The sequence below is a fragment of the Macaca mulatta genome, chromosome 20, assembly GCF_049350105.2.
Source record: "Macaca mulatta isolate MMU2019108-1 chromosome 20, T2T-MMU8v2.0, whole genome shotgun sequence".
NCBI lineage: Eukaryota > Metazoa > Chordata > Mammalia > Primates > Cercopithecidae > Macaca > Macaca mulatta.
In genome coordinates, this window is record NC_133425.1 from 28764737 (window position 1) to 28790420 (window position 25684).

The 25684-nt window shown below is 49.5% G+C and overlaps 2 protein-coding genes across 5 annotated transcripts in view; one reads left to right on the forward strand and one right to left on the reverse strand.

Moving 5' to 3' along the window:
• The window catches only part of ZNF48 (zinc finger protein 48), a 242055-nt gene that overhangs the window by 2910 nt on the left and 213461 nt on the right, over positions 1–25684 (forward strand). The window lies entirely within an intron of this gene.
• Positions 223–15736, reverse strand: KIF22 (kinesin family member 22). 4 transcript variants are annotated; one of them, XM_001104204.5, is made up of 15 exons: positions 15686–15736; positions 14006–14054; positions 8802–8997; positions 7384–7511; positions 7138–7292; positions 6701–6910; positions 6394–6624; positions 6107–6260; positions 5840–5975; positions 2994–3162; positions 2310–2478; positions 1852–1919; positions 582–794; positions 433–492; positions 223–344 (listed from the first exon to the last, which is right to left on the reverse strand). In XM_001104204.5, the coding sequence occupies exons 3-15, from the start codon at positions 8861–8863 to the stop codon at positions 297–299; spliced, it is 1803 nt and encodes a 600-aa protein (XP_001104204.3). In that variant the 5' UTR covers positions 8864–8997; positions 14006–14054; positions 15686–15736; the 3' UTR covers positions 223–296. The 4 variants fall into 4 exon arrangements, with proteins under 4 accessions (XP_001104204.3, XP_014981433.3, XP_077841913.1 ...); XM_015125947.3 differs by lacking the exon at positions 14006–14054; XM_077985787.1 differs by lacking the exons at positions 14006–14054; positions 15686–15736 and adding an exon at positions 15476–15591.

Consider the following 25684-nt stretch of genomic DNA (forward strand, 5'->3'; position numbering starts at 1 on the left):
GCGCGCCCGCCTAACGGTCGCAGGCCTCATGCTTCGGCTTCCTCTTTTTGCGTCCTGCCGGCCACCGTCCTCCCCGCCCCACTCCAGCTGTTTATTTACAATCCAGCGCTGACTCGCTGCCCGAAGATGGCGCCCAGTGGAGTCTCCGGCCTCGCTCGCGGCCCACCCCGAGGCGGTCACACCCCGGTCCCGCCCCCACAGCCCCAAAAATCAGGCGGAAGCACCAGAGAAAAAACTGTATTTACACAACACGGGGTTATACAAGGATTTAAAAAGGCGGAGTGAAGAGACGACGGTCAGGAGGGGCCACAGCGCTGGCCGGCGGCGAGACCCAGGATGTTTGCCTGCAACACAGGAGGGAGGGGGGCAGCGACGTTAGAGAGGGACGCGGGGCGCAGGACACGCAGAGGAGGGGCAGGGCCGTGACCTCACCTTGAGGAAGGACTCCATCTGTTTCCCCGTTATGCCCTCCACGCGTTCCAGGTCCTCCACCTGGCGGGACAGGATGGATGGGGGACGGGGTCTCAGGGGTGCCTGGTCTCCCCAGCTCCCTGCCCTGTCCCTGTCCAGTGGGCTGGTACCTGGCTGAAGGGGCCGTGAAGCTCCCGCCATCCCACGATTAGCTGAGCCTTCTTCGGGCCAATACGCTGAAGACTGCGGAGATCCCGTGCTGAGCCTTCGTTCAGCAGATCCAATATTTTTTGGCGCCCATGAGCCAGTAGCTCCGGGCTGATCTGTAGCTCCCAGCAGTCCTCAGCCTTCTCCTCAGGCTCTGGGGCATCCAGGGACTCCACCTGGGAGACAAAGGGAGGTGAGTGACACGCAGGGCAGCCAAGTGCTTTGGGCTCTTCTGCCAAAACTAGGAGCCCAGCACCAGCGACCTCCTGCGCTGCAGCCTCTTCCTCTCCTCCTCAAGTTGTGTCCAAAATCCCGCCTTCAGGTCACTCTCTGGGTTAATTCTCATTATGCAACTAGTGAAACTGAGATACTATTTAGTACTCAGTGGTAATATTAGCACCTTTCTCATGGAGTTGCTGTGGAGATCAAGTGAGTTAATGAAAAGCACAAAATAAGCTCTTAAATCTGGTCCCTCATCTCTAAAAGGGAAAGAATAAGCTCTTTCAAAAGTACATGGGAGAAAATAAATAAATACCTCCCCCCAACCATCTCAGTGTTTGGGTAGTTCTTCTAGTGGTGTTCAATTCTGGGTATGCACGCGTGTGCACGTGTGGTTTCATTCTTGAGTGCTTAGGTTCCCTAAGTTTTCCCTCTTAAGCTTGTAGAGGGCAGAAGCCAGGCTACACAGTGGAACATCCGCTCTGTGAGGTACATCTATATCACTGCCTTCCACCCTAAATGCCCTGCAAGGACCCATTCATCACCACATTCCAGGGGTAAGCAATTGAGGCCTGGTTTTTTTTTTTTTTTTTTTTTTTGAGATGGAGTCTCACTCTGTCGCCCAGGCTGGAGTGCAGTGGCCGGATCTCAACTCACTGCAAGCTCCACCTCCCGGGTTTATGCCATTCTGCCTCAGCCTCCCGAGTAGCTGGGACTACAGGCGCCCGCCACCTCACCCGGCTAGTTTTTTTTTTTTTTGTATTTTTTAGTAGAGACGGGGTTTCGCCGTGTTAGCCAGGATGGTCTTGATCTCCTGACCTCGTGATCCGCCCGTCTCAGCCTCCCAAAGTGCTGGGATTACAGGCTTAAGCCACCGCACCCGGCTGAGGCCTGTTAATAACTGGCGGCCATCACCCAGTTCGTTTAACCCCAAGGCCAACGCTCCTCCCCCTAGAGCCTACTCCCCCTTACTTCTGGGCTCCAGGTGTAGCCTAAGCCCCCAGCTACTTTCACCTTTCTCTTCCGGCCTTTATTCTTCAGGATATGGATCTCGGCATTTGGGGATGCTGCCTGCTCCTGAACTGAAAGTAGGAATTGAGAATTGATTGGAGTCAAGGCAAAGGGTACTTTTCACCCTCCCTGGTAGCCCTTTGGTTCTTCCATTTCTGATTCCCCAGCTTCCCTCCACCCTGAGTTAACCTGTTGTGTTTCCACATGACCTTTTTTATACCCGCATTTAAAGTAATTTCAGTCTTCCATTGTCTTCAATCCTCTACTTGTTTGTCCATCCCACTGTACTAAACACCCGAGGGCAGAGCACCCCCAGCGCTGCCTCAGAGTCTCCTCACCCCTCCCAGGGACTGGTATGTGGTGGGAGAACACAAATGACATGGAGACAGCTGCTCCTAACACTTCCTGCCTTATGGGATCTCAGCTGCCTTGGTCCCCCTATCCCCTGGAGTCAAACTTACTTAGCTGTAGGGGCATCACCACAGCCTTTTTCAGGGGCTTTGCCACTGTGACTGTGCGATGCAAAAGGGGCCGGAGTATCGTGGGACAATGGTTTTCCTTTTCCTTTGAGTCTTCAGCCTTCTGGGCCAACACCTTGGCCTCCAGTTCTTTTTGTTTCATCTTAAGCCTCTGTTGGAAAGGATCGGGGAGATGTGACCCAGACCCAACTCCAGGGCAGCCTGAAGGGCAGTGGGTTATCAGGGTGAGTATGCAAGGCTCTGAGGCCCCAGAGGGCAGGGCTAGGACCAATGGGAGGTTACCAGGAGACAGGTGGAGCCTAACATAATTAAGAGCTTTCTGTGATCAAGGGGCTACCCAGAGGTGGAACAAGCTTCTGCAAATATTGAAGGAAAAGGCTTTTCAAGCAGAGTCCTCCATTAACTGAGCTGGGCTTTAGGAAATGTAATGTTTAACATTTGTTGCTTTTACTTTGAACTTTTTCTTCTCACCCCCTCACATCTGATCTCAATTGTCTGTCAAAGTTCAGCCATGTTAAGGACATTCAAGGAGAAGCTGGAGAACTTCCGGTATTGGGAGAAAACTGGACTCTAGTCCAGCCTGAGTGTCCTTCCCTGTCTGAAGATTCGAGTATTGCTTCTCAACACCAACAGGAATCCCAGCTCCCACATCCCTAAAACACCTACCTCAATCTCCAGGTCTTTCTCTTCCACGGTCTTCATGAGCACCATCCGCTCTCGCTTTGGGGTACTCAACAGAGGGGCTCCCTGGCTCCCCTGGGAGGCCAGCAGACGGTCCAAGCTCAGGAGGCGCTCCAGCATGGCCGGGTCCATGCTGCTTAGCTTCTGCAGGGGGCTGAGCAGACAAATAAGTTGCTCTCCACCTACCTCCTCCCTCATCACCTACAGCAGCAGGACTCCCCTCACCACACCTTAACTTGGCATATCCTGTAGCTCCAGAACCTAATGTTAACTTGCTAGGCATCCAATTTCTCTGGGTGCAGTGTCTTCATCAGGTGAAGTGACTGCTCAGGAATGCCAGGAAATCACAGTGCCAGGTATGAGAGATCTAAGACACTGCCTGGAAGTACCGTCTACTGAGGAAATCAAGAGACCATAAGGTGACTGCCAGGGCAATGCCTGACCATCTGGAGGAGCAGTTGGGGAAAACATCACAGAAGATGCCATCTTCAGAAGGGCTTTGAAATCCACTGAAGACCTCAGCTGCCAAGCCTATATCCTGTGGGCAGCAGGGAAGGCCTGTTCAAGCACAGTCCTGACTGACTCTGAGCATGGTAAGGCTTAACATTCTTCTTTTTTTGAGACAGGGTCTTCCTCTGTCACCCAGGCTGGAGTGCAGTGTTCAGATCACAGCTCACTATAGCCTTGGCCCCCCCAGGGCTTAAGCAATCCTCCTGCCTCAGCCTCCTGAGTAGCTGGGTCCACAGGTGCATACCACCAAGCCCAGCTAATTTTTTTTTTATTTTTTTGTAGAGATGGGATCTTACTATGTTGCTCAGGCTCGTCTTTAACTCCTGGGCTCAAGTGATCCACCCACCCTGGCCTCCCAAAGTGCTGGGATTACAGGTGTGGGCCACCGCGCCCAATCAGCAATGTCTAACATTAATTTATTTTGCCTGGAATCTTGCCCCACACCTCCTCACATCTGTATCAATGATCTTTCCAGGTCAGTTTGATGCCACCTTTCCCATGACACTCGCATCTCCCTTCCTATGCTGTGAACTGGTTCCTGGAGGACAGGGACACTCCTGTGCTTTCCACGCCAGTGCCTTGGAAAAAGAGGATCAGAACATATGTGGGCAAACACTAGAAGTCATCTCTCTTCCTTCCTGGCTCTCACAGCAGCAGCAGCTACTCCTTCCTGATTCTAAATTCTCCACCTGGTATCACATACTGACGTTCCCATCTAACTTCCTCTCCTGTGAGCCCCCCAAGCTCTGGGTCTGCTGGGTTTGTTGTGCCCACTCTGAGCTTCCCCTTACTCAGAGTGCCTGTCTGACAGAGAGCTTACCTGTGCACATTTCTGGGTGCACACAGCAGTGGAGAGTGCTGACAGATGGTTTGGGAAAGACAAGACTGAGAGATTGGGTCATGAGTGCACAAGCATCTTCTTGTGTGTGGCATCTTCCTTAACTACAGTAGCCCCCTGGGACAGAGTGGGCACTAACCCTTGGCCTCCTCAGGTCACCTCTGTTCAGTAGTTCACAGGCTTTATTTGGGCTAGGGGTAGAAACAGGGCAAAGTTAAAACTGCAACTGGCTTCTGGGGGTTGGAGGGAACAGCACAAGGGCTAAGTGGCCAGACACAGAAAGCAAGACTTCTGAATAGAGATGACCTGAGGATTAGTACATACTGGGCCATGAGATGGAGTGATTGGAGTTGGGTCAGGAGGTGACACAAAGGACTTAGAGGCTTTGTCTGGATTGAGGGTAGAAGCAGTTAGGACAGCAGTTGGCTCCCCAGAGAGTCATGGAGAAGCTGGACACTGACACACAGACCAGGTGGTGTCAGGGGGACAGCTCTTCCAAGTCTCCTTTGCTTTTCTCTCATGGATCTGAAAGATCTGATCCAGATCACTCCTTGAACCAGAAGCAAAAATGCTCATCCTTGAAACAGCTGTCCCAAAGCAAGAAGTTTTGCTGAGGGCTAAAGAGATTGGAAAATGGAAAGGATCCCCAGGAGGAGGCCTCCTTAGGTCCCCAAGGCAGCAGCACTGTGGAGAGATTTATCTTAGACTTTAGTGATTCAACGGAGTAGAATCTGGGGGGAATTTATGTATGTATTTATTTATTGAGACGGAGTCTTGCTCTCTCACCTAGGCTGGAGTATTTAGTGGCTTGATCTCGGCTCACTGCAGCCTCCACCTCCCAGATTCATGCAACTCTCCCTGCCTCAGCCTTCCGAGTAGCTAGGATTACAGGCGCCCACTACCATGCCCGGCTAATTTTTGTATTTTTAGTAGAGACAGGGTTTCGCCATGTTGGCCAGGCTGGTCTTGAACTCCTGACCTCAGGTGATCCGCTTGCCTTGGCCTCCCAAAGTGTTGGGATTACAGGCGTGAGTCACCGTGCCCAGCCGGGGGTGAATTTATTTCTTTACTTTGAGATAGAGTCTTGCTCTGTTGCCCAGGCTGGAGTGCAGTGGCCGCAATCTCAGCTCCCTGCAACCTCAGCTTCCTGGGTTCAAGGGATTCTCCTGCCTCAGCCTCCCGAGTAGCTGGGATTACAGGCACACGCCACCACACCCGACTACTTTTTGTATTTTTTAGTACAGATGGGGTTTCACCACGTTGGCCAGGCTGGTCTCGAACTCCTGACCTCAGGTGATCCACCCAACCTCGGCCTCCCAAAGTGCTGGGATTACAGGAGTGAGCCGCCACACCCGGTCTATGGTGAATTTAATGGGAGAGGAACAAGATCACAGCTGTCTCTGCTCAAGAATCTGACAGGCATTGCAGCTCTGCTGCTAAGCCACACATCAGGAAGGAGATACACCCAAGGCCCACTGCTCACCTGAGTTTCTGGGAGGCAGAGGCTGAAGCTGCCATGGGCTCAGCACTCCCAATCTCCTCTTCCTCAGGGCCTCGAGCTTTCTTTGCCTCTGGTGGACCAAGCAATTCTTTCTGAGACAGCTTAACAGGTCCCAAGACTAGATGATTGGAGGATAGGGTGGAGAGAGGGATCGGGGGTGGTCAGCCTCTGTGCTGATGCTTGGTGGTTTCAACAAACTCCCTGATTTCCAGACCCAGCATTTCCACTCCTGCCTCCCCTAGTTCTCACCATGAGGCTGCAGGCTCTCATTGGTAAAAGGCCGGTTGATCACCTCCTTCGTTCTGGCAGCAAAGTTGAGTGCAGAGACTGTGTCTAGGTAGAAATGTCTCTCAGGGGCAATGTTGGCAATAAGGATGCTGTGGGCTGAGCCACCCAGAGAGTCCTGAGGGTGGGACCAGGCAGTGGGTGGGTCAAAAGCCCAGCCTTCCTATGCCTCAACCGCTATTCCCCACCCCACAGCAGGCCTGAGAACCTCCTTCTGCAGCCCCTTCTTCCCTGAGACAGGAGGGTCTGACCTGCAATAGGCGAGTGAGCTTGCTGTCCCGGTAAGGTACACGAGGGAGGCCCTGATTCAGCGCATCTACCACCTTGCCCAGGACAAACAGGGAGGCGTTGATGGCACCACTCTCTTTTAGCCGAAGTCCCTTGTTGCCTGTGCGCCGGTTGTCCTCTGACCCAGCCAAGTCAATCAGGTAGAGTTTTCCCTCTCGCTGGCGAAATGGGGCCAAACGTTCCCGCTGGTCCACCTGGGGTAAGAACAAAGGTCTCATGCTTACCTCAGGCTCCTGGGCTTCCCAGGTCCTCGCCCGTCTGTGGCCTCACCTTGACCAGGAGCACAGCATGACTGCGGGAGGAGCGCTGGTTGAGCCGGGTGGCTCCTACAGTCCGATTTCGACTGGCTGGCAGGAAGTGCCGCTCAAAATCAGCAAAGCTAGTGATGGGCTTCTGGGTGAGACCCGGAATCAGGATGTTCCCCCGGCAGTCTTCTCGGATCACCAGGTCTCCTGATGTAGCGTCCAGTAGGTCTAATACCTGTGTAAGCAGTGAAGGGGAAGGGCAATTCTCTATACAGAGGCGGCTGCTTTCTGGGGATCAGTTTCCTTTCTCTGTTCTATTCTCGGAGTTGTACCATCTGCTACCCCAGCCTCTGTCTTTCTAGGTCTCACCTTACCTCCCTGCTAGAGCAGAGCTTCATTTTCTAGAACCAGGTCTTACTTTGACCCTTTGTTGCTCCTCTCCCAACCAGCACGGGGCCTCACCTTCTCCTGGTAGATCTCTAGGTAGGACATAGTGACAGAAAGGGCCCATGGCCGGCCCTCGGCGCCCTCCTCCCTTGTGAGCTGCAGGAGGTCCATGAGAGCCCGCGGGATCACCCCAGGTTGCTCTGGACTGCCCAGCATTGTGTGCGTCTTCCCTGGGGAGAGAGTGGAGAAAGCTGTGAGATTTTCCTCTCTGGTTCCCCAGCCCTTTCTGACCCATAACTGTTTCTTTTCTGGCTCCCTCACCAGCTCCTGTGGGTCCATAGGCAAGCACGCTAGCATTCTGCCCTTCCAGCAAGTGCCTTAGGATGGGCTGCACTGAACCTGCATAGATGTCCTGCTGAGTACTCCTCTCCCCATAGAAGGCATCAAACCTGCAGGAAGAAAGAAATACATTAGTATGTCTGTGTGTATGTAAGGGGTAGAGTGGGGTGGGGGTGGGTAAGGGATTCTACTCTCATCTGGATCTTGGATTTAAGAGAATGTCTCTATCTGCTTTCTTGTACAAAGACCTTAAAAAGCATCCACCTAACACCTACTCCATCCTCATCTCTCTATTGGTGTTAGGAATACAGAGATGGATCTGATATCCTTGCTCTTAGAGTTTTGCAGTCTGGTAGGATAGATATCCACACTGCTGTGATTTAGGAAACGAAGATAAGAACACACTCTTGAAGGAGTAACTGATTCTGCTCAAGGAAGGAAGATTTTGACCAAAGAAAGAAACTCTAAGAATCAAGAATAACACAAAAGCAAGGCTTCCCAATCTTTTTCACAAGGCCACATGTGTAGAACATTGTATTTTAAACCGTAACGGGGAATATAGAGGATGCTGCGTACGACTGGACTAGACTCCACATACCAATCACATATTCACTGCGTTCTGGTGGAGAAGCTGCAACTTAGGCCACAGCAAGGAGTTTAGTATATGTTGAGGGAATGAGGCTGGAAAGAAACTGAAGCCCAAATTGTTAACGGTCTAGTATGGGAGCTAGCAAACTTCTGTAAAAAGGCAGACTGTACACATTTTAGGCTTTGTGGGCCATGTGTTCCTTTTACAACTACTCAACTCTGCCACTGTAGTCAGAAAGCAGCTATAGACAATATGTAAATAAACGATAAAATTTTATTTACTGAAAATCTTACTCCTGATCAGATTTGACCTGCAGGCCATGGTTTGCCAGCCCCTGCCTAGAAAAACAGCCCAAGGAGTTTGAACTTGAAATCCCCAGTAGGATTATAAAGTAGCTGCCCTTGTGAGTTCTGTCCCCATATCTGGGTGGTCTTCTCTGACACTACCCAGCTGCAGCTTGGGTAGGCTGGCTGGCTGGTCTGTGTTCCCCCAACCCTCCCCCTGTGTCCCATAGCCTCTACGTGGGGCTCACCTGCTCACCTTCATTGCTACTCCCTCTCTGTGCACAGTAACATACGTCTGATTTAACCTCTCATCTCTCCCTACAGTATCCCAGAGAGGGGCCATCACGGGGGACACCTGTGAACATTTCCTAGTGAACAGTGAAGGCTTAGGAAACAAAGCGGTGTTAAGGAGGGAGCAAGGATCCTGGGGAGGCAGGTCGGAGAAACTCTCTGGGGAAGTGATAACATGGGCAGGCCTAGGAGAGGGAGGTGATGGCATGAGGGAAGAGGAGTGGCCTGAACCTTACTGGTATTTGAGAGTCTCCTGGTGGTTCCTCCAGTTAGCAATCTCTAGAGAGCAGCTGTCCATGCCCCGCACACAGGGGGGATCGCTTGCTCCAGCTGTTCCATCCACAAATGGCCGCAGTCGCACAGCCACCCTTACGCGAGCTGGAGGTGGACGACGACTAGCCCCAATCTTGCTTAGCCGACAGCGACCAGCTCCTGGAGGAGAGAAAATCACTTTTAGGCATGAAGTATGGTGGTGGCAGAAGAAGCAGGGACCAACTTTGCTGGGCAGGCTGGGGGCCACAGCTCATGTTAGAGAAGTTCATTCTGCCCTGGTCATGTTATGGACACCCCTAAGCTTGGCCTCAGTGCCTTCCCTGCTCTACAAGCAAGTCCAGCGGGGTGTATAGCAGGCTTCTCAGACAAAATAACCTGGAGGATCTTGTGAAAACCTGGATTTGGTCTCAGTCTCCCTGGGGTGATGCCCAAGATTCTGCATTTCTCACAAGCTCCCAGGTGATGCTGGGCACTTAAAAAAAAAAAAAAAAAAGAGGGAGAGAGGGATGGAATCTCACTAGGTTACCCAGGCTTGTCTTCAACTCCTGGGCTCCAGCGATCCTCCTACCTCAGCCTCCCAAAGTGCTGGAATTATAGGCAGGAGCCACTATGCCTGCCCCAGGACATGTTTTGAATTGCCAAGGGTGAAGTAGACCAGCACCTCACAGGGTTGTTCTAAGGATTAAAAGGGTTGACATCTGACCGAAACCTAAACCATACAGCGAATTGCCAGACTTTTCTGTGCTTTTTTTTTTTTTTTTTGAGACAGTCTTGTTCTGTCACCCAGGCTGGAGTGCAGTAGCATGATCTCAGCTCACTGCAACCTCCACCTCCCAGGTTCAAGCGATCCTCCTACCTCAGCCTCTCGAGTAGATGGGATTACAAGTGCCCAACACCACTCCTGGCTAGTTTTTGTATCTTTGGTAGAAACAGGGTTTCACCATGTTGGCCAGGCTGGTCTCGAATTCCTGACCTCAAGTGATCTCCCCACCTTGGCCTCCCAAAGTGCTGGGATTACAGGTGTAAGCTACCCCACCCAGCCTGTGTACCTCCATTTCTTAACTGGGGTTTCTAATATGTATTGAGATGTATGTACACTCACAGACCCACCCCCCTTGCAAACTGTTAACGATGATCTTTCTCGTTAACATGGGGAATTATGTGGGTTCTGCAAAAACCACCGACATGCAATTCTTCTCTCATGTAAACTTATCCCTGAATTTGCTTCAGATGATTAAATCAAGTCTTTTTTTTTTTTTTTTATTTTTTTTTATTTTTTTTTTTTTTTGAGACGGAGTCTCGCTCTGTCGCCCAGGCTGGAGTGCAGTGGCCGGATCTCAGCTCACTGCAAGCTCCGCCTCCCGGGTTCACGCCATTCTCCTGCCTCAGCCTCCCGAGTAGCTGGGACTACAGGCGCCCGCCACCTCGCCCGGCTAGTTTTTTTGTATTTTTAGTAGAGACGGGGTTTCACCATGTTAGCCAGGATGGTCTCGATCTCCTGACCTTGTGATCCGCCCGTCTCGGCCTCCCAAAGTGCTGGGATTACAGGCTTGAGCCACCGCGCCCGGCCTTTTTTTTTTTTTTTTTTAAAGAATTGGCAACTGAATTATTTTGTATCATCGGAAAACACAATGAAGATAAAACTTAAAAAAAGAAAAGGCCTCTCTTTTTGTGGGGGTTAAGTGAGTTGAAAACATCTAATGAGAGTATTACTCTATTTATGTTAGAGGATAACATACTGTAGCTCATAGTGGAATTCAAACCTAGACCTCTTCCCCTCTAAAACTCTTTTAATAGGATGCTGTATTGCTTCCCTATTATGTACTAATTGGGAAAGCTCCTGGCAGCTCTATCCCTTCCTTGCTGGTGGTAGCAGCTGGTTGCTAGGAGCCATAGGCCTCGCAGAAGGCAAAAGGCTGGCTGGTATATGTAGCCAACACAGAAACAGCAAGACGAAAAGGCAGATAGATGACACCTAGAAAGAATCTTACGCCTAGACCGGGCACGGTGGCTCACGCCTGTAATCCTAGCACTTTGGGAGGCCAAGGCAGGCAGATCAGATCACGAGGTCAGGAGATCGAGACCATCCTGGCTAACACGATGAAACCCCATCTCTACTAAAATACAAAAAAATTAGCCAGGAGTGGTTGCAGGCGCATGTAGTCCCAGCTACTCGGGAGGCTGAGGCAGGAAAATGGCCTGAATCCAGGAGGTGGAGCTTGCAATGAGCGGAGATTGCGCCACTGCACTCCAGCCTGGGCAGCAGAGCGAGACTTCGTCTCAAAAAAAAAAAAGAAAGAATCTTACATCTAAGTAAGGCAGGCATGCCCATAAGCAGATGGCCTGTTTCAAAAATTGAACCTCCATTCCATCATCTGATAAATGGGGCTACTAATACCATTTCTCACGTTATGGTAGCAAAGCGCTTGGGCATGTAGTTCTCATATGTTCCTCATGGTAATCCTGAAAGTCAGGAGCAAGCAGGTAAAAACCTGCAGATGCATGTGTGTAGACAGAAAATTAAGGTGCACTGACTTGTCAAAAATATGTGCAGAACCCTCCTCTGCCTGCTTTCACAGGAGAGCAGAAAGAACAGAAAGATGGCAGATATAGAGGCACTTAAGGAAGTGCAGTGATCAATCTAAGGGGAAGGGGAAGTCAGTGATGAGGTAGAGGGTAGACACTGGTCAGACAGAACTGGACTTCAATTCCAACTCTGACATTTATTAGTTTGTGACCTTGGACCTTAGGTTTCCTTGTCTGTAAAATAAGGTTGGGGGTGGGCCTTGGGTTTTTTGAGAATTTGGCCTGGCGTGGTGGTTCAAGCCTGTAATCCCAGCACTTTGGGAGGCCAGGTGGGCGGATCACCTGAGGTCAGGAGTTTGAGATCAGCCTGGTGGTGAAACCCTGGCTCTACTAAAAGTACAAAAATTAGTCAGGTATGGTGGTGTGCACCTGTAATCACAGCTACTTGGGAGGCTGAGGCACAAGAATTGCTTGAATGCGGGAGGTGGAGGTTGCAGTGAGCAGAGATCGTGCCATTGTACTCCAGCCTGGGTGACAGAGCAAAACTGTGTCTCAGAAAAAAAAAAAAAAAGATAATTAAAATAAGTGCCAGGTAAAGTGGCAGCACAGTGACTAGCACATAGTAGGTAGGTTCATTATTCAAGGTAAAATGGCCTGGGTTGAAATCCCAGCTCTGCCATTTACAGCTAGCTAAGTAACCTAGGGAAATTATTTTCCATCCCAGTGCCTCAATTTCCTTGCCTGCAAAATGGGAATAAAAATACCTCCTTGTTAGGTTGTTAGGACAGTAATTAAGGTGATTCATGTAAAAGTGCTTTGAACATTATCTGTTATTTGGTAAAAGGCTAGTAAGTGCTTTTTAATGTCTATCTCCCATTTTCCAGATGAGGAAACCTCAGTATAGAGGGGTTAGCTGACTGGCCCAGGGTCAACAGCTAGTGAGTGACAGCTTCAAATGAAGATCTAACTCCAGTGTGCTTTACATGAACCCTCCTCAGGCTCCTCAGTCCCTTCACCTTTGCATCTCATAGGAATGTGAGGATTCAAAGTAATAATGTACATACAATGTTTAGCACAGTGCCTGGCAGCAACTGCTCAGTTCCTAGCTGTTATTATTACACCCTTTCTCTTGCTACCCACTCCTCCATCCCTGCAACTTGCTTCTGCCCTCACTATTCAGCAGGGTCACCCATGACCTCTCTAATGCTAGATCCAGTAGGCATACTCAGCCTCAATCCTGTTGGACCGCCCAGAAGTATGCAACACTCTTGGGAAACACACTTTTCCCTTCATTTCCATGCCCCCCACCTTCCTGGTTGTCTTACCCAGTTCTCTGTTCACTCCTCAGTTCTACCAGTCTCCAGTGCTTTTCCTAGGATCTGTCTATCCTTTCTCTAGACCAGCGTTTCTCAACTTCAGCACTACTCACATTTTGGGCTGGCTAATTCCTATTGTGGGGCTCTCCTGTGCATTTAGACTGTTAGCACAGGCTTACTAGATGCCAGTAGCATTCTCCACCCTCACCCTCAAGTTGTAACAACTAAAAATCTCTCCAGACATCTCCAAATGTCCTGTGAGGGACAAAGTTGCCCCCAGCTGAGACCACTCAGTAGGCAGGTCACCTGTCCTCTTGGCTTCAGTAACATCTTACAGCCGATAAGTACTATTGTACGTTCTGCACAAGAGCGCTCTACTGCAGACCCACATTCTGAATGGCTGCCCTGACAGCTCCTTTTTTTTTTTGAGACGGAGTCCCACTTTGTCGCCAGGCTGGAGTGCAGTGGAGCTCTTGGCTCACTGCAATCTCCTGCCTCTGTCTCCCGAATAGCTGGGACTACAGGTGCGTATGCCACCACACCCAGCTAATTTTTGATTAATTTTAGAGATGGGGTTTCACCATGTTGGCCAAGATGGTCTCGATCTCTTGATCCTCCCGCCTTGGTCTCCCAAAGTGCTGGGATGCTGGGATTACAGGCGTGAGCCTGGCAGACGGCTCCTCTTAAACTCCACCTGTCCTAAACTGAACCCTCCCTTCCCCATCTCTCTGCAGCCTCCTCCTTTGATCTGATGTAAATGAATGGCACCAACCCCAAAAGTGGGAGTCTTTAACTCCAACGTTTCTTACCTCCCACATCAGTTCATCATTAACATCTGCCAAGTCTATTTCTTTAAATCTCTCTTGAACAAGTCCACTTCTCTCCATTCCCACTGCACTACCTCTGCCCAAGGTCATGGTCTTTACAGCCTTCCTTGCTGATGGTAGCAAGGTGTCTCCCTGCCCTCTAGTCATTCCCTCTGTTTCCTTCCTTGCAGTGTAAGTTACCAGTCATGATGAATTTCCTTCACTTCCTACAAAACTCTAAGTTCTCTTGCACCTTTGGGTTTTTGTCCACGTTAATCTCTCTCCCTAGAATATCTGCACTGCTCCCCACCCCACCCTGGAGTGACTGAGGTAAACACATCTTAATTCCTCTTAAAAAACAAAACCAAAAACCCTTTCCTGGTAGACACTAAGGCTTTATCAGGTGCACCCACAGCTCTTGTTAGCCCCTCCATAAGCATTTGTCACGCCCCACTATTGCGTGTTTGTCACTTTCTCCACCTGACTGCCAACTGTGAGAACAAGTTTTATCCTGCTCACCTTTCTAACCCCAACACCTGGCGCGGAGTAGGCCCTCAGGAAGTATTTGCTGAAAAAAATTAAGATGTAGTGAATCAACTTCTACTCACTGGCTTGTTCATTTCCATCATGAAAGTGGCTCACTGCCATTCCTGCCCCAGAGCTCACAGTCCAGGGGAGGAGGGAAGAGGGAGGGCCACATGTAAACAATTATTTACAGCACAAGAGTCTAGCCCTTTCATGATAAAAGCAACCTTGAGCTTGGACCAGACTAGCAATTATTATTAATTTTCTCTTCTTCTACAATTCCTAAATTTCACTCACTCTTCTTCCTTCTCTTGATGAGGAAATTGAGCTAAGAGAGCATCTTTGGCCTCTTTTACATCATAAATCAACACTTGCTGTTCTTGTCTTCTTAGTCAAAGCCTGGCAAACTCCTATCCAACCTTTGAAACCCATCTCAAGTATCACTCCCTGAATGAAGTCCTCCCCTTGAGTATTCTACTCAAGGGTTTACTTCAGATTCCACACACTCAGTGTATACACATCTCTCATTGTGTTTCATATTACATCTGCGTATGTGACACTCTATTCAAACAGATTTTAAGTTCCTCGAGGAAGGGACATTATATTCAGGCATTTTCATATCTACCATGCACCGGACACAGTGCATCAGGGTAAGGGGAGACTCTGCTCAGCCAGCAGGGACAGCATGTACTTGGGCATAATGGTTAAGAGCAGAGGCTCTACACTCTGACTCCTTGAGAGCGAATTCAGGCCCCAATATTTACTAGTTGCGTTAAATCTGAACAAACTAACCTCAGTTTCCTGTATAAAACGAAGACAGTAATAGTAACAACCTCATAGCATTGTGTGGACAATAAATGGTTCACCACCATAAAATGCCTACAACTGTGCCTGGCACATAGCAAGAGCTCTACATGTTAGGCATTCTCCTAAATGTCTGTTTCCCCACGAGGCTAACGAGGGTTCCAATGAATTACTATGGCGCCCACCATCATCACTGACAAGGGCTAAGTCTCCGGGTTAGACAGGCACATGTAAACAAATACTCACATACAAGATTTTGGGTGTCCTAACAGCCTTTCTAACCCTAAAATAGCATTCACTTCCATGCTAGAGTGAAAGGAAACTTCAGCCTTTTATTTCGTTTTATTGTAATCGCAGAGCATCTTACGCTGTCAACTCAAACCCAGCAGCAGCCGGGTCTGATCCTCAATCCGCCCTCCTGCATCTCTCAGGGATGTCTCTGCACCCAAACACCATGTCCCACACAGAACCCTTCCCAAAACACGCCTCCGGCTCCCTTCTCGTCCTCGTGGCTAGAGCGTCCGCCACTCTTCTCTTGCTTATTCAGGTCATCTCCAGGGACGAGGCCATGACCCCCATTTCACAGAGGAAGAAACCGAAGCTCACAAAGTGCGCGGGGTTCAAACCAAGAGCCTGGGCCGGAGACCCGAGTCTACTGACCCAAGGAGAGAGCAGGAAACAGGGAGAAGGCTGGAGTCAGGCTGGCCGACCAACTCGCGACCCCACACTCTCGCCGTCCCCCCTCTCCCCGCCCCTGCGCTGTGGCCGCCTCTCCGCGACAACCCGCGGAACCTGGACCACACTCCGACGCATGACTCCCACTAAGCTCCAGACGTCGGTGCCCGCCTTGCCCAGGCCGGGCTCAAGTACCTGAGGTAGCTGCCGCTGCCGCTACCGCTGCCGCCATCTCGCGTTGCCTCTGCTGCGTCGAGACCCCCGCGGACATTCCCCTCCCTCCTTGGGCCCGCCTCTCCCATTCGAATTCCCCGTTGCCCCGCCCCCTCTCCCAGGCTCCACCAATCACGACTACGCGCCGCCGGAAGCTCCTGCGGGTGGCTCGCCACTATCCCGCCCTCCAGCGCTCGCCTCCGGGTCTCCAAGAAAAGGTTCCCCTGGTCAGGACGCATGCGCGCGCGTGGGCCGCGCAACCGTTGACCTCTGAGAGCGCGCTGCGGTTCAAACCCCTACGCGGAGATGTTGACGACGGTGGCCGTTGGGGGAGCTGCTGAGCGCCGCCCGGCACTGGGCTCCCTTTCGTTTCATTTTCTGCAGTTTCTTGCCTCCGTGGTTGGTGGCGCGTCTGCGGAGACAGAGTCGTTGTGTGTGGATCGTGGGACTGCAGCCCCAGCCAAAGGGCTGTCACGTCTGGTCGGTTCTGTAGATCTGGGCCCCAGGGGCTGGACTGTGGGTAGTCACGTTGCACTCGCTGCCTGCTGGGCCCAAGGCCACTGTAGGTCCCTTCGCGTCCATGTCAGCCCAGGAGAGCAGCTGGGATGTTCCTGTCTTTATAACTTGGGACTCAGCACGTCGGCGAAGCGTGGAAAACGCTTGTTCTGTGATTCAGTCCCACTCACCCGCGGTTCCGGTTCCCAGTCTTTAAGGGTACAGCGGTCCGTTGAGTAGCTCTCTGTCCTTTGTGAAAGGTTGGCTAGGGACTGTCATTCCACTTTTGAGCACCAGGTAGGTAGGGCCCAGGTTTAGACATTATGTTCCACCCTACGGAACAACAAAACAAAACCCAGGCCGGGCTTGGTGGCTCAGTCCTGTAATCCCAGCACTTTGGGAGGCTGAGGTGGGGGGATCACTGAGGTGAGGAGCTCGAGACCAGTCTGGCCAACATGGCGAAACCCCATCTCTACCAAAAACACAAAAATTAGCCGGGGGTGGTGTCGCACCTGTAATCCCAGCTACTCGGGAGGCTGAGGCAGGAGAATCGCTTGAACCTGGGAGATGTAGGTTGCAGTGAGCTGAGATGGTGCCACTGCACACCCCGTCTCAAAACAAAAAACACAAATCTTACATCAGTGTTTCTGAAACGTTTTGCCTTGGGATCCCACTACAGTTTTTAGAAATGAGGCCTCTAAAGATGTTTTGCGTATATGAGGGCTTTTTTTTGTTTGTTTTTGAGATAGGATTTCACTTCCATCTCCCAGGCTAGAGTGCAGTGGCTCAATCTCGGTTCACTCCAACCTCTGCCTCTCGGGTTCAAATGATTCTCCTGCCTCAGCCTCCCGAGTAGCTGGGATTACAGGCATGCAGCAACACGGTCAGCTAATTTTTGTATTTTTATGGAGATAGGTTTTTACCATGTTGGCCAGGCTGGTCTCAAACTCCTGACCTCAAGTGATCCACCAGCTTTGGCCTCCCAAAGTGCTGGGAGTACAGGTGTGAACCACCGGGCCTGACCATATATACTGTATGTGAAATGAAACCGAATTAAAGTGACATTAATGAATTTAAAAATTACAGTAACAAACCCATAGACACAAAACGTACATCTAAGTAGTGGTTGCCAGGCGATGGTGAAGGGCTGAGGAATTGGCACTACAGCAATAGATATAATTATCGGGGGAATCCCACCCCCTATATTCAACGTGGGTCCTTTTCTATTTTCCCTAAGTGTCAACTGGTCTGAGAAATAAAGGGAAAGAGTACAAAAGAGAGAAATTTTAAAGCTGGGTGTCCAGGGGAGACATCATAAATCAACAGGTTCTGTGATGCCCCCCAAGTCGCAAAACTAGCAAGTTTTTATTAGTGATTTTCAAAAGGGGAGGGAGTGTACGAATAGGATGTGGGTCACAGAGATCACATGCTTCACAAGGTAATAAAATATCACAAGGCTAATGGAGACGGTGAGATCACAGGACCGGGCAAAATTAAAATTGCTAATGAAGTTTTGGGCTCGCATTGTCATTGATAACATCTTATCAGGAGACAGGGTTTGAGAGCAGACAACCGTCTGACCAAAATTTATTAGGCGGGAATTTCCTCATCCTAATAAGCCTGGGAGTGCTATGGGAGACCAGGGCTTATTTCATCTCTTATCTACAACAGTAAAAGACAGATGTTCCCAAAGCGGCCATTGTAGAGGCCTCCCCTTAAGAACGCATTCTCTTTCTCAGGGATGTTCCTTGCTGAGAAAAAGAATTAAACAATATTTCTCCTATTTGCTTTTGAAAGAAGAGAAATATGACTCTGTTCCACGTGGCCCACAGGCAGCCAGACTTTACGGTTATCTCCCTTGTTCCCTGAACCTTGCTGTTATCCTGTTCTTTTTTCAAGGTGCCCAGATTTCATATTGTTTAAACAATTTGTGCAGTTAACCCAATCATCACAGGGCCCTGAGGTGACACTCATCCTCAGCTTACGAACATGACAAGATTAAGAGATTAAAGTAAAGACAGGCAGCTGGGCTCACACCTGTAATCCCAGCACTTTGGGAAGCCGAGGCGGGCGGATCATGAGGTCAGGAGATCGAGACCATCCTGGCTAACATGGTGAAACCCCGTCTCTACTAAAAACACAAAAAATTAGCCGGGAGTGGTGGTGCGCACCTGTAGTCCCAGCTACTCGGAGGCTGAGAGCCAAGATCGTGCCACCGCACTCCAGCCTGTGCGACAAAGCGAGACTCCATCTCAAAAAAAAAAAAAAATAAAAATAAATAAATAAATAATAAAGTAAAGACAGGCATAGGAAACCACAAGGGTATTGATCGGGGAAGTGATAAGTGTCCATGAAATCTTCACAATTTACGTTCTTCTGCCATGGCTTCAGCTGGTCCCTCCGTTCAGGGTCCCTGACTTCCCACAACATATATAATGAGTTTCTTTTGGAGGTGATGGAAATGTTAAATATTTTGGAATGAAGTAGTGATGATGGCTGCGTAATGTAGTAAACATACTAAAAACCAGAGAGGTGTGCCCTTTTTTTTTTTTTTTGAGACATAGTCTCACTCTGTTGCTTAGGCTGGAGTGCAGTGGCACAATCTCTCGGCTCACTGTAACCTCTGCCTCCCAGGTTCAAGCGATTCCCCTGCCTCAGCGTCACGAGTAGCTGGGATTATAGGCATGCACCACCGTGCACAGCTAACTTTGTATTTTTAGTAGAGATAGGGTTTCTCCATGTTGGTCAGGCTGGTCTCGAACTCCTGACCTCAGGTGATCCACCCGCCTTGGCCTCCCACAGTGCTGAGATTACAGGTGTGAGCCACCAAGCCCGGCCTAGACCTCCATCTCTTTTTTTTTTGAGACGGAGTCTCTCTCTGTCGCCCAGGCTGGAGTGCAGTGGCTTGATCTTGGCTCACTGCAAGCTCTGCCTCCTGGGTTCACGCCATTCTCCTGCCTCAGCCTCCCGAGTAGCTGGGACTACAGGCGCCCGTCACCATGCCCGGCTAATTTTTTGTATTTTTAGTGGAAATGGGGTTTCACCATGTTAGCCAGGATGGTCTCGATCTCCTGACCTCATGATCCGCCCGCCTCAGCCTCCCAAAGTGTTGGGATTACAGGCGTGAGCCACTGTGCCCAGCCTACCTCCATCTCTTAGAAAAAAAAAATTAACCAGGTGTGGTGGAACACACCTATGGTCCCAGCTACTTGGGAGGCTGAGGTGGGAGGATTGCTTAAGCCCAGGAGGTTGAGGCTGCAGTGAGCCGTGATGGTGCCACTGCACTCTGGCCTGAGTGACAGAGGGAGACCTTGTCTCAAAGACAAATAATAAAACGATTCTCATATCTGCTTCTGCATTCATGCGGTTGTGATGTCACATACAATATAGTATTTTGAAAACTCCACTATATACTTGAGAAACAATGCAAGATAAGTCAAATGGTATCTTAGTTTTATTATGAAAATAATTTTGAACTTGCAGACCCACTGAAAGTGTCTCAGGGACTCCCAGAAGTCTCTGGACCATACTTTGAGAATCTCTGGCATCGGCAATTGACACTTTGGTCTTCCTTGTCCGTCAGAAAATGCTGTTCAGTTTTCACGTTTGTTGCTAACTCCAGATATTTTATAAGAAACCTGCCAGATTGGGCCGGACGCGGTGGCTCAAGCCTGTAATCCCAGCACTTTGGGAGGCCGAGACGGGCGGATCACAAGGTCAGGAGATCGAGACCATCCTGGCTAACACGGTGAAACCCCGTCTCTACTAAAAAATACAAAAAACTAGCCGGGCGCGGTGGCAGGCGCCTGTAGTCCCAACTACTCGGGAGGCTGAGGCAGGAGAATGGCGTGAACCCGGGAGGCGGAGCTTGCAGTGAGCTGAGATCCGGCCACTGCACTCCAGCCTGGGCGGCAGAGCGAGACTCCGTCTCAAAAAAAAAAAAAAAAAAAAAAAAAGAAACCTGCCAGAAATAGTGAAAAGAGCATAGATCAAGCAGATAGGGCTTCTGTTTGAATAAATCATTTAGTTACAGGGCCTTAGTGCCAGGCCACCCAGACCAAAGATTTAGCCTCTTTGTGCCTCCATTTCCTCAGATATTAAAAGGGAATAATGGTTGAAATACCTCCTAGGGTTGTTTTAAGGATCTGCATCTGGCTGGTAGAAATTAGAGTAGTTTGGCCAGGCGTGGTGGCTTACACCTGTAATCTCAACACTTTGGGAGGCTGAGGTGGGCAGATCATTTGAGGTCAGGAGTCCAAGACCAGCCTGGCCAACATGGGGAAACCATGTCTCTACTAAAAATATAAAAATTAAGGCTGGGAGCAGTGGCTCACGCCTGTAATCGCAGCACTTTTGGAGGCCGAGGTGATCCACCTAAGGTCAGGAGTGTAAGACCAGCCTGGTCAACATGGTGAAACCCTGTCTCTAGTAAAAATACAGAAATTAGCCAGGCATGGTGTTGCAAACCTGTAATCCCAGCTACTTGAGAGTCTGAGGCAAGAGAATGGCTTGAACCCGAGAGGTGGAGGTTGCAGTGAGCTGAGATGGTGCTGCTGCTCTCCAGCCTGGGCAACTGAGTGAGACTTTGTCTGAAAATAAAATTTTTAAAAATTAATTGCCAGATGATTTATATTGATTCCTAGAAGCGAGACAGCATTTGCTGGGCGCGATGGCTCATGCCTGTAATCCCAGCACTTTGGGAGGCCAAGGTGGGCAGATCGCTTGAGCTCAGGAGTTTGAGACCAGCCTGACCAAGATGGCAAAACCCGGTCTCTACTAAAAATACAGAAAACTATCTGGGTGCTGTGGCGGGCACCTGTAATCCCAGCTACTCAGAAGACTGAGGCAGGAGAATGACTTGAACCTGGGAGGTAGAGGTTGCAGTAAGCTGAGATTGCACCACTGCACTCCAGCCTGGGCAAAAGAGCAAGACTCTGTCTCAAAAAAAAAAAAAAAAAGGATTGGGTGAGGTGGCTCACACCTGTAATCCCAGCACTTTGGGAGGCTAAGGCGGGCGGATCACCTGAAGTCAGGAGTTTGAGACCAGCTTGACCAACATGGCAAAACCCCATCTCTACTAAAAATACAAAAATTACCCAGGCATGGTGGCGCATGCCCGTAATCCCAGCTATTCAGGAGGCTGAGGCAGGAGAATTGCTTGAACCCAGGAGTTGGAGGTTGTAGTGAGCCGAGATTGCACCACTGCACTCCAGCCTGGGGACAGAGCAAGACTTCATCTGAAAGAAAAAAAAAAATTAGATGTGATGGCATGTGCCTATAGTCCCAGCTACTTGGGAGGCTGAGGCAGGAGGATCACTTGAACCCAGGAAGTGCAAGTTGCAGTGAGCCGAGATCATGCCTGTGCACTCCAGCTTGGATGACAGAGAAAGAAACAATTGATTTTTAAAAAATAACTTCCAGGCCAGGTGCAGTGGCTCACACCTGTAATCTCAGCATTTTGGGAGGCTGAGGCAGGCAGATTATGAGATCAGGAGATCGAGACCATCCTGGCTAACACGGTGAAACCCCATCTCTACGAAAAATACAAAAAATTAGCCGGGCATGGTGGCGGGCGCCTGTATTCCCAGCTACTCGGGAGGCTGAGACAGGAGAATCACTTGAATCTGGGAGGCGGAGGTTGCAGTGAGCCGAGATCGTGCCACTGCACTCCAGCCTGGGCAACAGTGAAAAATGAGGCTTGTGAAGATGCTCCGTATATATAGGTTTTGATTCATATTTACTGTATTCAAAATGAAATCAAAGTAACATCAATTAACTTTCTTTTTTTTTTTTTTTTTTTTTGAGACGGAGTCTCGCTCTGTCACCCAGGCTGGAGTGCAGTGGCCGGATCTCAGCTCACTGCAAGCTCCGCCTCCCGGGTTTACGCCATTCTCCGGCCTCAGCCTCCCGAGTAGCTGGGACTACAGGCGCCCACCACCTCGCCCGGCTAGTTTTTTGTATTTCTTAATAGAGACGGGGTTTCACCGTGTTAGCCAGGATGGTCTCGATCTCCTGACCTCGTGATCCGCCCGTCTCGGCCTCCCAAAGTGCTGGGATTACAGGCTTGAGCCACCGCGCCCGGCCAAACTTTCAAATTACAATAACAAACCCACAGACATAGAAAGTACACCTGAGTGGTGGTTGCCAGGGGATGATGAGGGGTTGAGTAATTGGCACTACAGTGAACAGATGTAACCGCCGCCTTTTGGGGGTGATGGAAATGTTCTGGAATGAGGTAGTGGTAGTGGTTATACAACACAGTGAATATACTAAAAACCATGAAAGTGTACACTTTTAAAATGGCATTTTTTTAAATATCTTATTAGAGACAAGCTCTCACTGTGTCACCCAGGTTGAAGTGCTGTGGTACAATCATAGCTCATGGCAACCTCAAACTCCAAAGTGCAAGTAATCCTCCTGCCTTGGCCTCTGGAAGTGTTGGGATTACAGCCGTGAGCCATGGTGTTGGGTATCGGGGGAACCAGCCCCCAATATTTCAATGTAGGTTCTATTTTCCCTAAGTGTTGGCCAGTCTGAGAAATAAAGAGAAAGCGTACAAAGAGAGGAGTTTTACAGCTGGGCCGCGGGGGGTGACATCACATATCGGTAGGTCCGTAATGCCCCTACCTGAGCCGCAAGCCAGCAAGTTTTTTTTAAGGATTTCAAAAGGGGAGGGAGTGTACGAACAGGGAGTAGAGTCACAAATATCACATGCTTCTGAGGCCAACAAAGATCACAAGGCAAAGGGCAAAATTAGAATTACTGATGAGGGTCTGTGTTCAGCTGTGCACATATTGTCTTAATAAACATCCTAACAGAAAACAGGGTTTGAGAGCAGAGAACTGGTCTGACTAAAATTTACTAGGCTGGAATTTCCCAGTCCTAGTAAGCCTGAGGGTACTGCAGGAGACCAGGGCGTATTTCAGTTCTTATCTCAACTGCATAAGACAGACGTTCCCAGAAGGGCCATTTGTAGACCTCCCCCCAGGAATGCAATTCTTTTCCTAGGGTCTTAATATTTAATATTCCTTCCTAGGAGAAGAATTTAGTGATATCTCTCCTACTTGCACGTCCATTTATAGGCTCTCTGCAAGAAGAAAATGATGGCTCTTTTTGCTCGGCCCTGCAGGCAGTCAGATCTTATGGTTATCTTCTCTTGTTCCCTGAAATCACTGTTATTCTGTTCTTTTTTAAGGTATACTGATTTCATATTGTTCAAACACACATGTTTTACAATCAATTTGTACAGTTAATGCAATCATCACAGGGTCCTGAGGTGATGTAAATTCTCAGCTTATGAAGATAACAGGATTGAGATTAAAATAAAGACAGGCATAAGAAATTATGAGAGTATTATTTGGGAACTGATAAATGTCCATGAAATCTTCACAATTTATGTTCAGAGATTGCAGTAAAGAGAGGTGTAAGAAGTTATAAAAGTATTAATTTTGGGAACTGATAAATGTCCATGAAATCTTCACAATTTATGTTCCTCTGCTGTGGCTCTAGCCAGTCCCTCTGTTCAGGGTCCCTGACTTTCCGCAACAGTTGGGCCACCATATCAGTTCATAGAACCAATTGGATGGAGATTCATGGTAAAGGAATCCTCCCTCCTCACCACAGTGCCCCTGCCAAAGAAGAAGCTGGGGCTCTGCAGCTGCTGAAGTCACTGGATAGGCTGGGATAGACAGTCACAATGCAAGCCAATGGCATTGATTAGGGAATCACTGATGAATCAGAGCATGATGCTGTGTTGTGAGACGCCAGCATTGACATTCATCTTTCCCAAAAGGAGTTAGCAGCCCTTGTCCCTCAAAAAGACCAGAGTCTCAGGTGGGACTTGAACTTTTCAGGAACTACATACACCCTGAGACCTTCAAAGTGGTGACAGGGATGACAGATTTCTTGCCAGTCCCCCTGCACATGAAGGCTGGTTGAAACCCTGGAAGATCCTACAGGGAACTTCAACTCCTCATTTTGCCTACAAACAGGTTGCTGTGTTGCCCAGGCTGGTCTTGAAATCCTGGGCTCAAGCGACCCTCCTGACTTGAGCCCCAAAGTCTTGGGATTACAGGCGTGAGCCCCCTTGCCCAACCACCATATCCTTTTCTTGAGTCAACTGCATGGAGGTTAATGATAGAGAAGTCCCACCACAGGGCCCCTGCCAGAGAGGAGGCTAGGGCTCCGCAGCGGCTGCAGTCACTGGGGCGGACATATTGCTAGCCCTGTATTGGCAGTGATGAGGGATCCAGCACCGTAACTGATGAGTTAAAGGACAGCATTGGGGTGCAACAGGGTGGCACTAAAACTGGTGCCTATGTTTCCCAAGAGGCAGAGCAGCTCTTGTCTGTCACAAAGACCAGCTTCCTCAGGTAGTGTGTGAACCTGCCTCATCTGATGCCCAACATGATGGGTGATCCTTTTACCTGACCTTGGTCTACAGACTCTGCCACTCCTTGCTGTTGTCTGCTGGTTCTCCACCCAGTCCTCCAAGGTGTTATCAGGTGTGACACTTAATTTAGGTGTCAGCTTGGTTCCATTTCGTTAGGATATGACATATGTGACTCCATTCTGATACTGATAACATTCTTTTTTTTAATTTTTTTTTTTTTTTTTTATGGAGTCTTGCTCTGTCATCCAGGCTGGAGTGCAGTTGCGCTATCTCAACTCATTGTAACCTCTGCCTCCAGCGTTCAAGTGATTCTCATGCCTCAGCCTCCCAAGTAGCTGGTATTACAGGCGTGGGCCACCACACCTGGCTAATTTTTGTATTTTTAGTAGAGACAGGGTTTTACCATGTTGGAGACTGGTCTCCAACTCCTGACTTCAAATGATCCGCCTGCCTTGGCCTCCGAAAGTGCTGGGATTACAGATGTGAGCCACTGTGCCCGGCCATATACTGATAACTTTCACAAAACTAACGCATACCTTCACTCATTTTAATTTTCTTCCCTTCTTAAAATTTATTTCCCCAACTGCATAAACCATCCTCTTCCATCTCTTTTGAGACCTCATCAGTGATCTCTTTTCAGAATCGCCAGCCTCTTTCTCTTTCTTCCTCTTTATCATGTGAACATGCTCGTGACTCTCCTGTCTAGGATTTTAAAAAGACACAAAACCCTTTTTCCTTACACCCCTGATAACTGACTTGCCTATTTCTGGCAAACCAGAGCCAAACTTCTCGAAACACTCATTCTTGCTGCCTGTGTTTTCTTACCTCCCATTCATTCCTTAACGAGTTCAGCCTAGTGTCAGCCTCCCCCAGTCCACTGTAACCTTCTGATGTCTAAAGCCTAAGAGCGTATTGTGGGCAGGGTTTCCACTGTTGAGAAGGTGGTGGCTTCCTGAGGAAGGAGGAATCCCAGATCTGAGAGGGCTTAGCAGGACACTGGGGCTCATGGGTAGAGGTGAGGAGGAGCTGGGCCTGCCAACAGGGCAGGGTCCTCGGGCACAGACTTCAGCTAAGTTTCAGGAGTTAGGTGGGTT

Coding starts and splice junctions, on each gene's coding strand:
- KIF22 (XM_015125947.3), bottom strand. CDS start 15,722: ATGGCGGCAGCGGTAGCGGCAGCGGCAGCTACCTCAG. Junction 3,163..5,839: donor TCTGCCTCCCAGAAACTCAG/GTGAGCAGTGGG, acceptor TTGTCTGCTCAG/CCCCCTGCAGAAGCTAAGCA. Junction 2,479..2,993: donor AGAAAGACCTGGAGATTGAG/GTAGGTGTTTTA, acceptor CCTTTCCAACAG/AGGCTTAAGATGAAACAAAA.